Source organism: Engystomops pustulosus, chromosome 1 (assembly GCF_040894005.1).
Source record: "Engystomops pustulosus chromosome 1, aEngPut4.maternal, whole genome shotgun sequence".
NCBI classification, from domain to species: Eukaryota; Metazoa; Chordata; class Amphibia; order Anura; family Leptodactylidae; genus Engystomops; species Engystomops pustulosus.
The window spans coordinates 57216899-57235486 of NC_092411.1; the positions used below are offsets into that span (position 1 = coordinate 57216899).

The window sequence follows — 18588 nt, forward strand, 5'->3', positions numbered from 1 at the left end:
TACAATTATTATACACAACTTGACTCAATACTTAAAGCGTAAATCCAATATAATATCTGTTAGTGAGTTTTCTCAAATTTTCCGATTTTTTACCCCTTTTAGCCCCTTACCAGCGGGAGGATGGAGAGGGCTTAAGGGCTCGTGTTAGGTATCGCCGAGTTCCAAAATATAATAAAGGTTATTTCCTGCGTTTAACCCAGAGTCGAAAATGGCACTTTTTTTTTTTGCAATTTTACAAATTATAAAAATTACAATAAAAGGGATAAAAAGGCCGTACAGTTCTCAAAGTGCTATCATAGAAAACTTCAACAAAAGTCGCAAAAAAAATGACACCACCCTCACCTCAGTAGACTACGGTATGAAAAAGTTATTAGCGCCAGAAGAAGGCAAAATAGAAAAACTTTTTTTTTTTTTTTAGAGGTTTACATTTTTGTAAATGTATGAAAACATTATAAAACCTATATAAATTTGGTATCAGTGATACCGTCCCAAGAATGAAGAGGACAGATCAATTGGTGCACACTGAAAACTGTAAAATCCAAGCCCACAAGAATATTAAATACCATCAGTATGAAGTGCAATTTGTTGCACAGAGCCAAAATAGCCATGTCCTTAAGGGGTTAAAAATCTTGTGCGGCTCATCTTTTTTCTTTCCATAATCATGGTATTTTCTGTTGGGGTGGAGACTATCCTCTTCCTGTACATGCACTGAAGCTGAGTCAAATTTAGGCTGCTCACAGTTCCCATGATACCTTGTTTCTCATTAGGTAATCTAGTGAGATTCCTACATGTATAGCCACTGAACATTGCATTGTGTACATACAGAATTTATATGATGAGCAGACTGGTGGCTTTCATCACATGAAGAAGTATGCAGCTTGTAATAAGTAGTAGCAACCAGCAGTGAAACAGTTACATGAGGTTGGTAGTTGCACCAAGAGTTATTAGCTTCTCTAAAGTGCAGAAAGTGAGGGCTGCAGAGGAGTGTATGACACAGTTTGAGGTGCAGAGAGAGAGTCAAAGTTATGCAGAATCATAGACTGGAATGGAGGGACCAAGACTGAATAGGGGAGATCACTATTCTGTGTAGAAGATGTCTGGATTCACAGCCCTGGACATAAAGGGCTACATAGAGAGCAAATTACCTCCCCCTCCTGTGTGTGTGTGAGCAGGGAGCAGCAACCCATTCACTCCATGAAACCTCATCTGTAAACAACTCTACGGAATCTGCACAGTCAGGTTAAACTGAGGAGGATAGCAAAGAAACTGCTGCACATAAGTAATGAAAAGGAGCTATTGATTTGTATGTGTGTCCCTAGATGATATTAAACTTTGTAATATACTTGATGAAAGAAATATGTTCCTGTGGCCTTTCTTTTTTTTGTCTTGTTAATCAGCTTTCTCCCTCATACTGCACTGACTAATGAGGAACCTCATTATGGTTTTTATGACTTAAAGGGAACATGACACCACATTTTTCCTCAGGTAGGGTATGAAATATCCTTTCTAGAATTCCCTCTGTTGTGTAAAATCTTGCACCGATTTAGAGGCAACAGGGGGAACCTCATGTCAGACACTAAAATGCTGTCACTGTCATGTTAAAGATAAGATTTTCAAATAGCCTATAGTTTTGTGATCTACAGAACCAGAGAGATGGGCACCTAAAGACATGGATGGAAATGCAAACTGCAGATTAAAATCCAGAAATAAATTCCAGATTTTTTATTTTCTTTTTTAAACTGCCTGTATCTTTGGTTCTGCATCTCACAGAACAACCAAATCTGAAAGAGGAGGTTCTTACCTATATATGTCACACAAAGCATGTTTCTAGGTGCTATAGAACCTAAGATGGGGTGAAGTGACACTACATTGGTATGGTAGGCAGTCTGCATAATAAGTTTTAAAAGTAAATTTAGATGAGTAGATAGATATGTAATCTTTGTGGGATAAGATTCTTGTGAATACTCATTGATGTAATACTTGCAGCAATCCCATGTTAGGAAGAGTAGGAGGACACTAACTTCAGCTACAGGCGGTCCCCTACTTAAAGAGAACCCGTCAGGCAAATTAACTAAACCTAAACTAAATATATTTTCATAAACTGCCATTGGAAAGCATTGCCTCTATTCCTTCATTGTCCCTCTACATGCCTGTAAACTTAAGCACCCCCCCCAGTGCTTGACTGACAGCCTGTATAATGACGTGACACTCCTGGTGCTGCCTCTATGTGCTTCCTGGTACTGGCGACCCCTGCAGCCTATGTGTTTATGAGATGCTCCTATACACATGACTGACAACCTGTACTGTACTGTATAATAATGTGAGGTATTATGGTGTAATGGCTCCTCCACGTGCTTCCTGGTGCTGGCGCCCCCTGCAGCCTGTGTGTGTATAGGAGAGATACAACAGCTCCAGGATGCAGCCATGTTATAGCAGAACATGTCAGGTACTTGTGCAGCTGATGTCTGTGTCTCACACATGTGTATAACAGAACATGTCAGCAGGTAAAGCACAGACACTAGCAATGTTTTACTATACATTACACACAGTCATGAGCAGGGGGAGGAGAGGGGTAACGGGGTGACATCACTGCCGCTGGCCAAGTGACCAGCCTCATTTACATAATACAGAAAAGATGATTTTACAATGATTAATGTATGAATTGACTAGATAAAGGCTGGGATGGATCCTTGTGAGATGCTCTAACAGGTAGAGGTGACATAAATAGTGACAGAGACCTGATGACAGGTGTCCTTTAAGAACACCGACTTACATACAACCCCTAGTTACAAACGGACCTCTGAATGTTTGTAATTTACTGTACTTGAGTCTTAGGCTACATTGAACAGCTGTAATAGTTATCAAAGTTGTCTGTAATTAAGCTTTATTGTTAATTTTGGTTCATATGACAACCCAACATTTTTAAAATCTAATAGTCACAGAGGAAAAACAAATTAAGGTAACTATTATAAAGTATACAGTTCCGACTTACATACAAATTCAACTTGAGAACAAACCTACAGAACCTATCCTGTACGTGACCCGGGGACTACCCGTATTGAGACAACTACTCTGTGTTTCTTTGTGGTCTACAGCTTTCTGGCTGTGGTCCCCAAATACTTCTACTTTTCATTAATACCACTGACAGTTAATGGAATACGTTGGAGAAATTTTAGGAACTATGTGCAATGATTTCCTCAGAAGAAACCATTTTCTTAGAAATATATGTAAAGGCTGTTGGACTTAGGGAATAGATTTTATATACTGTACCTGTGGCAATGGGACTTAATGGAACACCCACAATTTATGATCATTCCAGAGGTTTGTCTCTATACTTTTGTCCATACAGTGTATACATTATTCTGCTCAATCCCTGCATTCTTATATGCTGCCCATTGCTGATCTGCAATATTAATATCGGTGAACTCCAACCTCCAAAATTCTAATCACATGTACAACGTGCCCACCAGAGGGATTAGGGAATTGCGTCCCAGGAGTAAAGTGGTCTTGCTAGCATGCTAGTCACACGATCACCTGAAATCCAGGTATGCCAGCCACAGACACATACATTAGAATGTATACTCCAGTCAATTGTGCCCCTGAAGCTAGCTATATATATAATATATATGTGTGTGTGTGTTTGTACAGGCAACAGCCTCACAATAGTGCATGATATCTCAGTTTACCAATGCATGTCACCAAAAAATGTCCCCATAGAAATATATTGTGGCCACAGGTGGTTCCAGAACACTTTCTGCTGACTACAGATTTCCCATAAGTATAAAAAGTAAGAGCATGTTAATTGTAATGCCTTTTTTCCCTCTCCAGATTGGAAGCTGCTTCAGTCACATGATCAATACACCCTCCCCCCAACCACTTTGTCGGTGGTAAAATGCATTGATAGGAAAAATAATGCTGATCGCTTTTACGTTGTCCCTAAGTTGGTCCCAGTACTTGGTTGGAGAAACCCTGGTTTAGCCCACGACCGAACCAAAGGTGTTGGGCTGAGCTGCGTAATGTCCACCCTAAATGTACACAGAAGTCTGTGTATTTCTAGGCAGTGAAATAAGAACTAAAGTAATATCCTCTCCCCACACATTACTTTCTCATCATGTACTAATACACCACACTGCAATCATACAAGTTTTAAACTATCACAGGCCTGGGTGGTGAAGAGACTGTAGTCTCCCAAATGCTGTATAGTTTTAGGATGATCTGACGTTTAGTGCATAAATATTTGATATAAGAAATATAAGAAAACTTGCTGCAAAGAAACTATAACATAACTAAATGTATTAAATGAGGACAGTACACAAAGCACCAATATAGACTATATACGGCAGCGGAACCATCCATACTACAAAGATATAGCACTGGAACCAATATTACTGCATTGATACATGACCAAGATTTCTACATAGATACAGGGCAGGAACCAAAGTAGAGTTAGACAATGGCCGTATACTACACCACTTTTCAACACAGTGCTTAATGCTAGATGATAAATCTGACATTGTTATATTCTCCTGTGAGGACGATCTGACTACTGAGTCACAGTACATAGGTACATAGTGATAATAAAGAATTGTGAGCTCATGTCTAATACCAGCACTTACTGCATATGAGGTAACACAGATGTCATCTTTAATGGGAGGAGCCTTTTAAATTTTCTTCTACTTTCTGGCTGCAATGTCTGCTTCTTCCAGCCATCACTTGTCTCTACAAATTTAGCGACACAAAAATGTTAGGTATACACTCACAGGCCACTTTATTAGTTACACCTGTCCAACTGCTCGTTAACACTTAATTTTTATTCAGCCAATCACATGGCGGCAACTCAGTGCATTTAGACATGTAGATATGGTCAAGACAATCTCCTGCAGTTCAAACCGAGCATCAGTATGGGGAAATAAGGTGATTTGAGTGCCTTTGAACGTGGCATGGTTGTTGGTGCCAGAAGGGCTGGTCTGAGTATTTCAGAAACTTCTGATCTACTGGGATTTTAATGCACAACCATCTCTAGGGTTTACAGAGAATGGTCCGAAAAAGAAAAAACATCCAGTGAGCGGCAGTTCTGTGGGCGGAAATGCCTTGTTGATGCCAGAGGAGAATGGGTAGACTGGTTCGAGCTGATAGAAAGGCAACAGTGACGCAAATCGGCACCCGTTACAACCAAGGTAGGCAGAAGAGCATCTCTGAACGCACAGTATGTCGAACTTTGAGGCAGATGGGCTACAGCAGCAGAAGACCACACCGGGTGCCACTCCTTTCAGCTAAGAACAGGAAACTGAGGCTACAATTTGCACAAGTTCATCGAAATTGGACAGTAGAAGATTGGAAAAACGTTGCCTGGTCTGATGAGTCTCGATTTCTGCTGCGACATTTGGATGGTAGGGTCGGAATTTGGCGTCAACAACATGAAAGCATGGATCCATCCTTCCTTGTATCAACGGTTCAGGCTGGTGGTGGTGGTGTCATGGTGTGGGGAATATTTTCTTGGCACTCTTTGGGCCCCTTGGTACCAATTGAGCATCGTTGCAACGCCACAGCCTACCTGAGTATTGTTACTGACCATGTCCATCCCTTTATGACCACAATGTACCCAACATCTGATGGCTACTTTCAGCAGGATAATGCGCCATGTCATAAAGCTGGAATCATCTCAGACTGGTTTCTTGAACATGACAATGAGTTCACTGTACTCAAATGGCCTCCACAGTCACCAGATCTCAATCCAATAGAGCATCTTTGGGATGTGGTGGAACGGGAGATTCGCATCATGGATGTGCAGCCGACAAATCTGCGGCAACTGTGTGATGCCATCATGTCAATATGGTCCAAAATCTCTGAGGAGCTTCCAGCACCTTGTTGAATCTATGCCACGAAGAATTGAGGCAGTTCTGAAGGCAAAAGGGGGTCCAACCCGTTACTAACATGGTGTACCTAATAAAGTGGCCGGTGAGTGTATACCTCCTATATTTTGCCCTGAACTACTGCTGTTTCAAAAATAAACTTACCTCAGCCAATGCTCTTACAACCTCCGGCTGTCTCCTTGCAGCAGCAACAGTGGATTAATGTGGAAGGAAGCATGGTCAGGGTGAGAAGTGTTCCATGGAAGTATCACAGCCACATAACACTCTGTATCATTGACTGTGCATCTTAGGAATACTCAAGTGGCTGTTCTGGATACTATTATTATGGTCCACCGGTGGGCCAGTTAAAGCCTGCATACAACAAGCATGTGTATCTCCATGTTTTTTAGTAATGTGTTCCTGTATTGCCAAGCTCAAAGATAATCTGCCACCAGTGATCCACCACAAACCACACACAGAACCTTTTTAGATGTCTTTATACATGTTCCTCTGGTGCCTCTATCCGCATACAAGCAGTGCCTTCTTCTGTAATATGTACATCCCCTGGAGGTGCTTTAGCATATTTCTAGGTTGCAGCATGAATGAAAAATCATCTTTTAATCTTTTGTACGATGCAATCAGTTAACCCCGCCTCCTGCAGTCAGTTTTTTCTGCCCACTCCATGTATCTGTCGGCCCAGCCCTGCCTACTAATTGTGATGTCATTTTCTTTAAATTCCTGCTGCAAACTAGAAACATGCTATAAAGACCCCCAGCGGACAGGTACTGTTAGTTAGCTTGGAGGGGGGGGGGGGGGGTAAGTGTGGTGGCAGGTTCCCTTTAAACACTGTCCGAAATCTATAATTATATCTGTCACTTGCTATGGAATACTCTGCCATTGTCCTTCGGACCCTCACAGTCCATGGTACGCTACACCAGATCTCATGATGAGTTTGCCAGATCTGAATTCTGAAGAACAGTGAAAAGCTCAACACTGAAATTACTGATAAAGGGTCACAAATTGTAGATAAGGCAAAGAAAGGCCATATAGATAGACTTTATGAGGGAACAGTAAATGCTATGTATTAGGGCTTTTGACATCAATCGTATGGTTTGCAAGAAAGGCAACTCGTACCTTGCAAAATCCTGTGTCAGAGAGAAGGCCTCCATGTTGAATCTTCCCATGTCATGGTTACAAGACTCGGTATAAACTGGGGTGAATATTTATGTCATTTTGCAATTGCCTGCTTTCTATATTCTTTGTGTCACTTTAGAAGCTTGGCTTGTGTGCAGAGGTGCTGCTTGTTTCCTGAAGCTTGTGCTCGCTGGTTTTCCTGTGGTCATAAGCTACCTAGAAGTAATGTAAATGTACTCATCTTGACAAGAAATGCAGATGCCAACTGACCACTCCATATAAATATACATCCCAGGGCTCATATTTAGCTTTGCAATAAGAAAATGCATTTATCTAAAAGTAAAAAAAGAGCAAAGTTCATCATCTACCAAGTTTGTGTAAAACATAAATGATAAAAAATGTTTAAGGGAACATTTTTAAAAAAAGTAAAAAAAAAACCACTACAGATACTCTCCTAAACTCCTCTTCATCCCGATCCTGGTGCTTGTCTTTGCTAATCTTGACACGCCAGGATCACCTTGAAAAACTTATAAAAAGCAGCCCAGGGCCCTCTGAGGCCAACTAGGTTTGCTGTTTAAACTTGTTGATCAGAAAATTTGGACGAGCAGACAAGCAGATTGAATGTGGATGTAGTATGTTAATTGTTTGATTTATACAAAGGCAAGTTAAAATTCTTTGACTCCTCTTGACATCGATTTCTATGAAGATGTTATGCTTTGGGATTTTGAATCTTCTGTACTTGCCCTGTTGGTGCATGTGCTTGGTCCGAATCTGTCGGATCGTCCGTCGGCCTGTCCCCCGATTTGTGTCGCGTAACAGACGGTGCAATTGCGACACAATACGATCGTGTTCAACGCAATCCCCGACGGAAATGCGGCCGCTGGACCTTAGTAAATCAGCCCCAGTGGACTGGAAACAGTGTTGTAAGTAGGGACATGTATTTTGGCTTTTAATAGTTGTGAATATGCATTGGGTGACTCAACCGTAGTAGTTATTGACAGGTACTGATTAAAAACCCATGGCACATAGAGGTTTGGACTACAGAGACCATTGATACAGTAAAAAGTTGCATTAACTCCTGTCTATTTCTGCCGAAATAGCAGGGCCAATCCGGCTCCTACAAACCAGCCCTCCAATCACTGGCCTTGGGCCGAGGTACTCGACTAAATTCTGGATCCACAGCCAACCAATCCACTGCCTTGTGTGTGCCTACAGAAAGGAAAATGTACAGCCTGTTACCTGTTGCTTCCTTGGAGTATGTGCCATTAAAGAGACTGTGAGTTAGTGTCCAAGATTTGTCTCCAAGTGTGATCCGTGCTGCTGTTAACACCACAGGCCTTTCCATCACCCTCTGCCTGAGGGTCTATTGCTACACACACAGCATGAGTGCCCCGGGGGATCCCTTTTCTATATTGCAGCCTCCTCTTCTTGCATCTCTTTGCTGGGAGCGTGGATAAGGCCTGTTCTAATGGACCAAGCCACCGTTACATATTTCTGGTGCTAGGCTGAACTACAGCCAGCCAATCCGATCCCAGGGAATCCAGCGGCCCCCACACTGCAGTCAGGCCCTGGCGGGGTAACATTACGCTTACTGTCATCATTGCTGTGTCAGGGGCTGGAGCACAGAAGAGCATTGGGATAGTGTCTAGAACCACCGCCATGTGCATGAAGCCTTGGCTTGTATTCAGATACTGCGCTCGAATTACATTTAGGAACACAATAGAAACGCAGCAGGGACACTTTTAATCCCGGATCACAGGCGTTTTTACACTGAAATGTTTGTAATGGGGAATGAGGACCAGGTTGGAGGTTCATCAATGTTCCCAAAAACATGGTGCTTGTTTCCAATCGCAAGTGTTTTGGTGTGAACACGTCTGCAATCGAAACTCCTTGAAATTCCGGAAAATGTTTTGGGATGTGAGCGCGTCGTGGTTTCAATGCCTAGGACACGTCCCATATCAATGTATTGGCTCATACACACGACCGTGATACTACAGCCGCTTTATGGGTCCCGGCTACCCATTGGTGCGGAGCACGGGCCTGCTGTGTACGCCTGAGTGATATTACACACTTTTCTAGTCAGTTTTGTCACAACTGCTTTCTATACACACAGCAGAAATCTTTCTGACTACACAAGGATCTTCTGTGAATGTAACACATTAGTGTGTATGTCTCTGGCGGTTTCCTCTGCCTCCTGTATACAGAGAGGAGAGCCCATGAGGCCGGGGATAGGGTGAGGGAGCTGAGTACACAGCTGCCGGCCATATACAGCGCATTCTCTGAGGGACGAGCCGCTACACGCCGCGCTATGTGTATATGTACGTCGTCAGCCCCGCCCCTCCCGCCAGCACAGCCGCTCAGCCCCGCCCCCAGCGCCAAGTTCACTCTCACTCTGAGTGTCCGGAGCTGCCGCCTGTGCTCCCGGCTCCTCCATCTCCTCTACAGCCGCCACCTCCGCCCTCTCAGTAAGTCTCGGCCGCCTTGTTTCGTGTTGCTGTGTAGAGCAGTAGTTGTGCTTTCCGGCGCTGTGTTACCTAGCTGCAGGGGGTGAGGGGTTAATTAGTGCCACCACCTACCTGGCATGTGTGCGTGCAGATGCCTCTCTGTGGTGGCATGCAGGGGATTGTCATGTATGTGCTGTGTGTTCTCGTCACTATTGATTGTGTCATCTCATATGGATTATATATTAATATTGGATTCAGATTTACTGAAAAAAACAGAAAGATTTTCTATTTCAATTCTCTGAAGTTGTTTTATTCTGCACTAAATGTGGCTGAATATTCCACATAAAGTGACCTGTAAGTTTCACTTTGTAGCCATTGCTGGTAACTCCTACTGACCACCGAGAGTCTCCTTAGATCCTTCATAAATATGGAAGCCCAAATAGTTTTCTACCTTACAGGACAAGTGTGGGAGAAGTGAGCCCGACATTGGTGTCCCCTCTGGTCCTGCAGTGATGGTCATCGCTTGGCTTTATGTATATTTGAATTATGTATTTGACATTTTTTCTCCTGGTTGGGCAGGGACACTTTAATGGACCTTTTGTGGAAAAAATAAACCGAAAGGTGATCTCCACCGGTGTTTTAAAGTGGCCGTAGCTGTTTTCTCCCTAAAATAGCCCCACACGTCTTAACATACTGCTTGTTTTCCAATTAAATCATGCTTATGGCAGCTGTAGGTGCCACGAATGTTCCTCTTCTGCGGTGGCCAAGTACCACAACCCCAAAGGAGTAAATGGAGAAAACGTCACCGGAATAATGTAAAAACACAATAAAATTGCGTCTCCGATGGCTTTAGGCGACCCCCGGTTTTGGCCGTTCGACCCCCGCTGGGGTCCCGACCCACAGGTTGAGAACCACTGCCCTAGGGGAATTGCATAACTGATATTTTGTTATTGTAAGAATTTGAAGATGTCACATATAAAATTCTTTTCTTGCTCAGAGGGCACAATCCTGGTGACATTGTTTTAGAGAATTGTTATGTAACTTCCTTACGGAATTCAGCTGGATCCAAATGAACAGCAATCCGAGTATAGATGCCCTTTTAGGGTATATAGATGATGGAGGAGAGTCCCCTGCTCATTAATCCCACCACAGGGAGCCAGAAAGGAGAGACTCTAATCACAGCACCCATTCTGCTGGACTCCAACACTCTGGGGCACATTTACTAAAAACCGTGCACTATGTGTACTTTGCCTGTGCAGAGGGCACCTGTTCTCAATCCCCTTTTGATGTTAACACAATAAAGATAATTTTAACCCCTTACTTTACAATTTTACTCAGTTTTATTGCTGTTTTATCTCCTATCATTCTACTGGCTGCTCAGTGCAAGATCCCAGTGTGTTGGCGGGGCCTCTCTCTAAGCAGACACATTATGACCCATCTAGTTCTGTGAGCTGACAATGTGGGTACATTATCTGGAGTACAGGTGTATATGCACTTTCATCTGCTTTCTGTACTAACACACTGACACAGAGAGAGAGAGATGAGACAGATAAGAGATGCATGAGATGATTACAAAGAGGCTGATAGACCATTATACTATGGGCTCTGCTACATCTCATGTACCTGCCTCCCCCTTCCCCCGGATCACTTATCTCCTTGTAACTTTTTGTTTGCAGCATCTCTGCTCACCATGTGCTGACAGGCTGTGAACTAGTGATGGGTCCCGTCAGTGAGCTGATGGCTCACCAAACCCCGTACCTAACCGGCTCACTACGCCCCCTTTATCCCGATAAAATCGGGTTAAAAGTGGTGTGGTGTCCGGTGACTGACTGGCATGCGGCTCCCTATTATATTTTTAATAGGGAGCCGTTCAGGAGCCAGTAGAGATGGCTCTTCTTAGTGAGCGGAGCTTAATGAGCCAGCTCACTAAGAAGAGCCGGAATTCCCATCACTACTATCAATCAGTGAGTGTCTCTGAGCTCCGTGCAGGGGGCTTGGCTACAGCCACACAGCAGAGAGACGGACAGAAACTCAGCTCCACGATCTCATCCAAGATTGCTGCCTCGCCTTAAGTTACAGGGTCGTGTCTAGGGGCAACTGAAATTGTGTAAAGTTGGACTTATGTCTGTGACTTGCTGCATTTTTGGTAATAACCGTGAATAAGAGAATGTAAAAAACTCAGGTGACACACAGGTTTCCCATCCACATGTGGTCTTGTATTCTTGGGTCAATTGCTAGGTAACACAATCGTAACCCTTACAGCGGTAGGGACAAGCAAGTGACATTATTTCCCAGCCTTCTGTGTGTTTTTTTTTGTTTTTTTTTTTCCCCTTCTTTCTTCACATAGACTGCAAAAACATCCCATGGATTTGTTGATTGTGGGCTGACAACATCTCATGTTTGTGTGATGGAACTGTCACTGATTGCAGTAGTTAATGGTTCGCAATTCTAAGAGTTGAGTTGAGCCAAAGGTCTATACTAAGTCCTAATAATCCTTCAAGGAGAACTGTACAGTGGCAAATAACCTATATTTTGATCATTACAGATGTTTGCTGCCACCACAGCAAAATAATGTTGGCAGAGCTGCATTATGCCAGATCAGCAGGAGCTTGTGTGGTATAAAGGGGTTGACAACCCCTCTAACAGCCTGTCATCCTCTGTGTAACTGGATACTTTGAAGCTGATTCATGTTTATTTGTGTTCACTATATGTAATTCATCGGGTTGTTGTAACATTTTGTTGTGCCAGAATTTAGTTGTGACTGCGACTCAGAAGTCACTTTGTAGAAATGTGTATACAAAGGAGCGCTTCCTCTGTTAGGCACGCTTTATGGTATGTGTATTCAATTCTGTTGGAAACAGTGGGCCTAGGTAACCCAAATAAAATTATGAAAGGACATTTATTAATTGCCTTGCAACAGTTTAAAAATTGCATTGCACTGTACAATAACCTAGGCAACAACAAGAGTGCAACAACTCTGCCCTAGGCTGGCTTTGTACTGTGTAGAGGAAACCTCTAGTCTAGGCTGTGGCTACTGTACTTATTCGCTGTACACTGCATAGTATTTTATTGCATCTGAAATTGTTAAAGGGCACCTGTCATCCCTTTAGCTCCCCTAACCCCACTAACAGCACCTTGTTATATATTATGCATGGTCTGCCACCTAGCGGCCGCATATTGGCGCATATGTGGAGCGTCTGTGGTCTTGACGTTGGTACAGCGGATACGTGTAAGCTTCACTGCTCACCATGCTCTATATATATATATATATATATATATATATATATATATATATATATATATATATATATATATATATATATATATATATATATATATATATATTTATGGGCAGATGTTCAAAGGCATGATGGTTGGGGTGGGCAGAGCATATGATGGTCAGGAGGTGGGGCTGTCTGACTGCCTGGTCAGACCTACTTCCTTGACTGCATTTTAAATTAGATTTTTTTAGGTGTGCTTACACATACAAATATTGTATGCTTAATACATAACAAGGTACTGTTGGTGGGCTAAGGTTCTGACAGGTTCCTGTTAATCATAGTCAATAATTACGGCTGTATTGGAAGGATATTTTTAGTCATATGCCAGTGATTGTCATATGCAACAGGTTGCAATTAACCTAACACATTTCTTCCCAGTGTTGCCACCTACTGTAATGCACACAAACAGTTCAGCAGGTCAGGATAGAGAGGGAAGTGATGTTTGACGCGCTTTTGTAGATGCAGCTGTCTCAAAGTTTTTGTTTCACTCAGTAGGAAATGATAAAAGACTGTGACTTGTATGTGTTTTTAAAGTGACCTTCGAGATTCTTATCCAGAGTGTGTGGCCGTAATAGAAGTCATCACTCCATGCGCTGAGTCTATAATGGACAGGGAGCAGCAGTGTGAACCAGTGGGGAGACATGGGTTGTGTCTCGGACTACCTCCGGCTCTCTGTAGGTAATATGTATGAACGCTGCTGTCATGGACGTAGGCTAAAAACCAGTCAAGCAACAAGGTCTGAGAACAATATATGTCAGGTATTTATGGCTCTGTTTCCCTGTAGTCCACTTTTCTTTAAAGCTATTTTGAGTTGGGAAACAATTGTAGAGCATGGATGAATCCTGGAGATGTCAAAGCTGATCTCTGCCCCATTCAGTTAAATAAAATCTGCAAATGTATGCAAATATATTGGTGTAAAACGGTACTTGCTGTTTTTGTCTTGAGGGTAGGATATGTGTACAGTAGGGGATATAATATTGTAACCAGTGCTGATGGCCATGACTAATTGATATGCAGCTAATAAGTCAATGGACAATTAGTAAATTTAGGACAAGAATTTACACTGAGCTGCATCACAATGTCTACGAACTGTTAGACCTCTGCCAGTGATGTGGTCCAATCTGTACACCCTCAGATTAATTTTTACAACTATCTGAAACTATAACATATAAAGAAATTGGATGTAAGAAAGTAAGTTCCCAATTAAAAAAAAAAAAATAGTGCAGAAGTTTCTTTTGGCCTTTCATATGGCACGAGAGTCGCTAGAAGACTGAAAAGCCTTGTTCATACCTCCCCCCTTCTCTTTTGGATGGGAGCCAGATGTGTGCAGTACCTAACCTAAAACCTTACTCTGTTTCTTTCTTTCATTCTTTCTTTTTTTTTTCCCCTTAAACTCCTCTGGGTTCCTTAACGTGAGGAAGTGTTTCTGGAGTGCGGCTGATTTGGTTCAGTTTCCTGGCGGCTAGGATTTGTTTACTACATTAAATACTCCATCTCTGTGATGGTCCTGACTTGGATATATTGACCTCAAATAAGGGAGCTCTTCAGACTGTGGGGTAATTGTCGTAACTTTGTAGTATTTACCCAGGAAGGAGGAAATGGCCCAATGCATTCAGTTAGTTATTATCCTTGTGTAAGAGTGCAGTGTTTGTAAATGCTAATGCATTGTGTCGTAAATAAATTACGGTCTGATCTGTGTGTAACTGCTCCTTGGTTGTCTAAACATACCATCGCTAAGCACTAAATTGTCATCCTATTGTACAGTATGTTATCAGTAGTAAGATTCAAGCTGTTATATCATCTCACAGTTTGTGGATCTGTACCCCAGCCTCCGCTGAGTGCACACTTGGGGAGGTCCATAGTCATGTACAATGACCTTACTGGGAGAAACACCCTGAACATTGGTAGCAGCCAATCACAGGCCGCCGTTGATGGTGTTTACTCCTCCTCTAGCTTTCAGACGGTCGGGATCAACATGAGGACCTATCACACTGTATGTGTATGTACAATTAAGGTACATCTGGATTCCTCCAGACATGTCCTTACAGCTTCTCCATTGTGATATGAGTGTAGCCTAAGCGTCACTCTTCACTGTAGTTTCAATGAAGGAGACAACATAAAGCAATTGCAGTTTAATTTATATTCACACCTTGTTGTTTTGTCTCTAATATTGCTACAAAAGAATGTTCCTATATGAATTGACCATGGTGAATAGTGATCAAAACAATTTTTTCCATGACGTCCCCCATGACGGCACCTGGAGGTTGCACCTTGACCTTTGGTAGGGACAGGAAGTTGCGAAGGTTATAAGGCCCCTCCTCTGCCGCTGTTCCCCAGTGTATTCCTGTCCCTACCAAGGGTCAGGGTTGCGAGACCTCGTCTCTCCCCTTGGGGGGGGGATGAAATTAGAAACCCCCCAGGACTAGTCGCGAGCGGGGGCTGTACCTCCCTTCCTGGCTTGGTGTCCTGCAGGACGCGTCCTGGCTCCCCTCTTCCTGCGGCCTGGAGCTGAAGCCGAGGGGGGCATGGGTCTCCGGACCCTGGATGAGGTGCCTCCCGGCTTCCGGGTGCTACCTCCCACAGCTACTGCCTCCTGTGAACGCCGGTGCGTACTGCGCGACGGCCGTGTATCGCCGGCCGGTTCGCGCATGCGCAGTACGCCCGACTTCCGGGTTTGGGTCACGTGACCGTTAAAGAAGCCATCTGATTGGCTTAGAAGGCGGTGGGAAGTTTAAAAGTGCTTCCTGCTTTGTGTCAGCCTCTATACCACCAACGAGTTCACTACTGAAGCTGTGGAAATATCCTTTACTATGGCGGACGACCTTGGTTCTTCCCCCATTGTCCCCGGTACCGTGAGTACAACCAAAAAACTTTGCTTAAAGGGATAAAAACTTGTTGTGCATTATTGTTTGGATTTTAATATAGTCTGTCTCCTTGTCCTAGGACGACTCTTCTAGACCTAAGGACAAGGAGAAGAAAGACAAAGACCCCAAAAAAGGGAAATATGTTACTAAATCAAAAAGATGTCTTTCCTGTAACATAAGATTATCAGATTTGTATCCAAAATCACTATGCTCTGAATGCCTAGCCAGGGCCTTACAACAGGAAAAGGAGTCAATGTTAAATGAGCTTAAAGCGGCCATGCGGGAGGAATTCCAATCCTCTCTTATGATGTTTTCTAACTTAAACCGACCGGTACCGGGACTAGGTCCTGAGCCAAATCCCGAACCTGAACTAGACCAGGATCCGGATTTATATCAAGAGCCAGCTCCTAAAAAACTTAGATCCCTTGATACTGATTCTGACTATGATAAACACTCTGCGGCTCCTACCTATTCTTGGAAGGACTCGCTTGATGACGTCTCCTCGGTGTCCGAGGATAAAGGAACCTCAAAATACCTCTTTTCTAATGAGGAACTGGATAACCTCCTTAAAGCTGTACGTAATACGCTTAACGTGGAAGAGGTGGTAGAGCCAAAATCCATTCAAGATGAACTGTTTGGAGGGTTAAAATCCAAAAGGAAAAGGGTTTTTCCCATAAATCAGAACCTAAAAGATATTGTCCAAGAGGAATGGAAGAATCCTGAGGGGCGGGCAAACATCACTAAAGAGTTCAGGAACAGGTTACTCTTTGACCCCAAAGAGACAGAAACCTGGGACAGCCCCCCCAAGGTAGACATCCAAGTGTCTAAGGTGGTGAAAAAAACGGACCTGCCATTTGAGGACGCTTCCCAATTAAGAGACCCCATGGACAGAAAGGCTGATGCCCTACTCCGTAGAGTCTGGGATTCTTCCATGCTTAGCCTCAAGTCTAACATAGCCGCTACTTCGGTAGCAAGAACTCTGTTTTTTTGGTTGGGAGAATTAGAAGACCACCTTAAAACAGATGCGGACAGGAATCTCCTTCTACAGACGATACCGCTGCTGCGTTCAGCGACAGGTTTTCTTGCCGATGCTTCAGCAGAAAACATCAGACTGTCAGCAAAAGAAGGGGCACTATCTAATTCAGTCCGCAGGGCTATTTGGCTTAGACAGTGGGGAGGGGATGTAAAGTCCAAGACGAAGCTCTGCAACATCCCATTCACAGGAGACTTCATGTTCGGCGCTGAACTGGATACTCTTCTGGAAAAAGCCTCTGATAAAAAGAAAGGTTTTCCGGAAATTAAGAAACCTCAGAAAAACTTTTCCTTTCGGAATTCCAAAGATCCTAAAGACTCCAGAGGCAGAGGAAAACAGGGCCGCTGGTCCTTCAACAAAGGTGGAAGAGGTCGAGGATACCTATTCTCCAACCTTCCACATCAATCAAAAAAACAGTGACTATCAGGTAGGGGGGCGTCTTCTTTTCTTCTTCCACAGATGGGAAACGATCACATCAAACAAGTGGATCCTGAGTATCATCAAATCAGGTTATCAGATAGAATTCAGCTCCCCTCCACAACAAAAATTTCTTGTCTCCAACCTAACATCTCGGAGAATGACAATACAGTTATGGAAAAATCTTCAAGAATTGTTAACAATGAAGGTAATTGTTACAGTTCCCAAAGAAGAAGAAAAGAAGGGCTTCTACTCCCCCTTATTTCTTGTGAAAAAGCCAAATGGGACCCTTCGACTTATTATAAACCTCAGGCGGCTAAACAAGAACATAAAATACAAATATTTCAAGATGGAATCAGTGAGGACAGCTACCCCACTAATTCCTCCAGGCGCACAAATGTGCACCATCGACCTAAAGGACGCCTACTATCATGTCCCCATACACAAAAATCATCAGAAATTCCTAAGATTCGCGGTGGAATCACCTCAAGGGAAGGTCTGCCACTTCCAATTCAGAGCCTTGCCCTTCGGAATTTCATCAGCCCCAAGGACCTTCACAAAGGTCATGGCAGAAGTGACGGCATTCTTGAGGAAAGAGGGAATCTCAATTATTCCATATCTGGACGACCTCCTCATAGTGGCAGACTCGACCCTAACTCTTCTCAATCACAGAGATCGGACAATACGAACCCTGGAAAATCTGGGCTGGATTATAAATTTCCAAAAGTCTCATCTAGACCCCCAGAGGGAGACAAGATTCTTAGGAGTAATGTTAGATTCCAGGCGCCAAACCTCTTTTCTTCCACAAGACAAGAGAGAATCCCTTACCTCTTTCATAAACAAATTCCAGGGGAAAAAATCATGCAGCATCCGTTCAGCCATGAGACTGCTAGGTCATCTAACAGCTTGCATAAATTGTGTATCATGGAGCCAGTTCCACGTAAGAACACTACAGGCGTGGACATTAAAAATTTGGGACAAGAACTTGGAGCATTTAGACTTCAAGAAGGTCATTCCTCTGGAAGTCAAAAATTCTCTAAACTGGTGGAAATACCAGCAGCATCTAGAAAAGGGAATACCATGGAATCCGACTCCAGTCCTGATCATCCAAACAGACGCCAGTTCCTCAGGATGGGGAGCTGTTCTACCAGACCGTTACCTTCAGGGGTCATGGTCCCCTTGGATGAGAAGACAATCTTCAAACCTAAGGGAATTATCGGCTGTATGGGAAACACTAAAAAGGCTACCCAAAACCCAGGTAAAAAATATCAGGATCCTGTCAGACAATGTGACTACAGTGGCCTATCTACGTCGTCAAGGGGGCACAAGATCCTCGGACCTGATGGAGGTCACCAAGAAGATCTTTTTCTGGGCAGAAAATCACCTAGATTCCTTAACAGCGGTATTCCTAAAAGGGTCAGAGAATCAGTCAGCGGACTTCTTGAGCAGAGAAAAGATGGACCCACACGAGTGGTCCCTGAACAGGGAAGTTTTTCTTTCTCTAACCCAGAAATGGGGCTCTCCGTCAATAGATCTGTTCGCTTCAAAAAAGAATACTCAAAC

At 43.3% G+C, this 18588-nt stretch overlaps 1 protein-coding gene across 1 annotated transcript in view; it reads left to right on the forward strand.

Moving 5' to 3' along the window:
* Positions 1 to 9279: 9279 nt before the first annotated feature.
* The window catches only part of TNFAIP8 (TNF alpha induced protein 8), a 64152-nt gene continuing 54843 nt past the window's right edge, over positions 9280 to 18588 (forward strand). Inside the window, exon 1 of the mRNA XM_072141117.1 lies at positions 9280 to 9451. Coding sequence (XP_071997218.1) covers positions 9295 to 9451 — 157 coding nt within the window. The 5' untranslated portion in view covers positions 9280 to 9294. The remainder of the gene's footprint in view (positions 9452 to 18588) is intronic.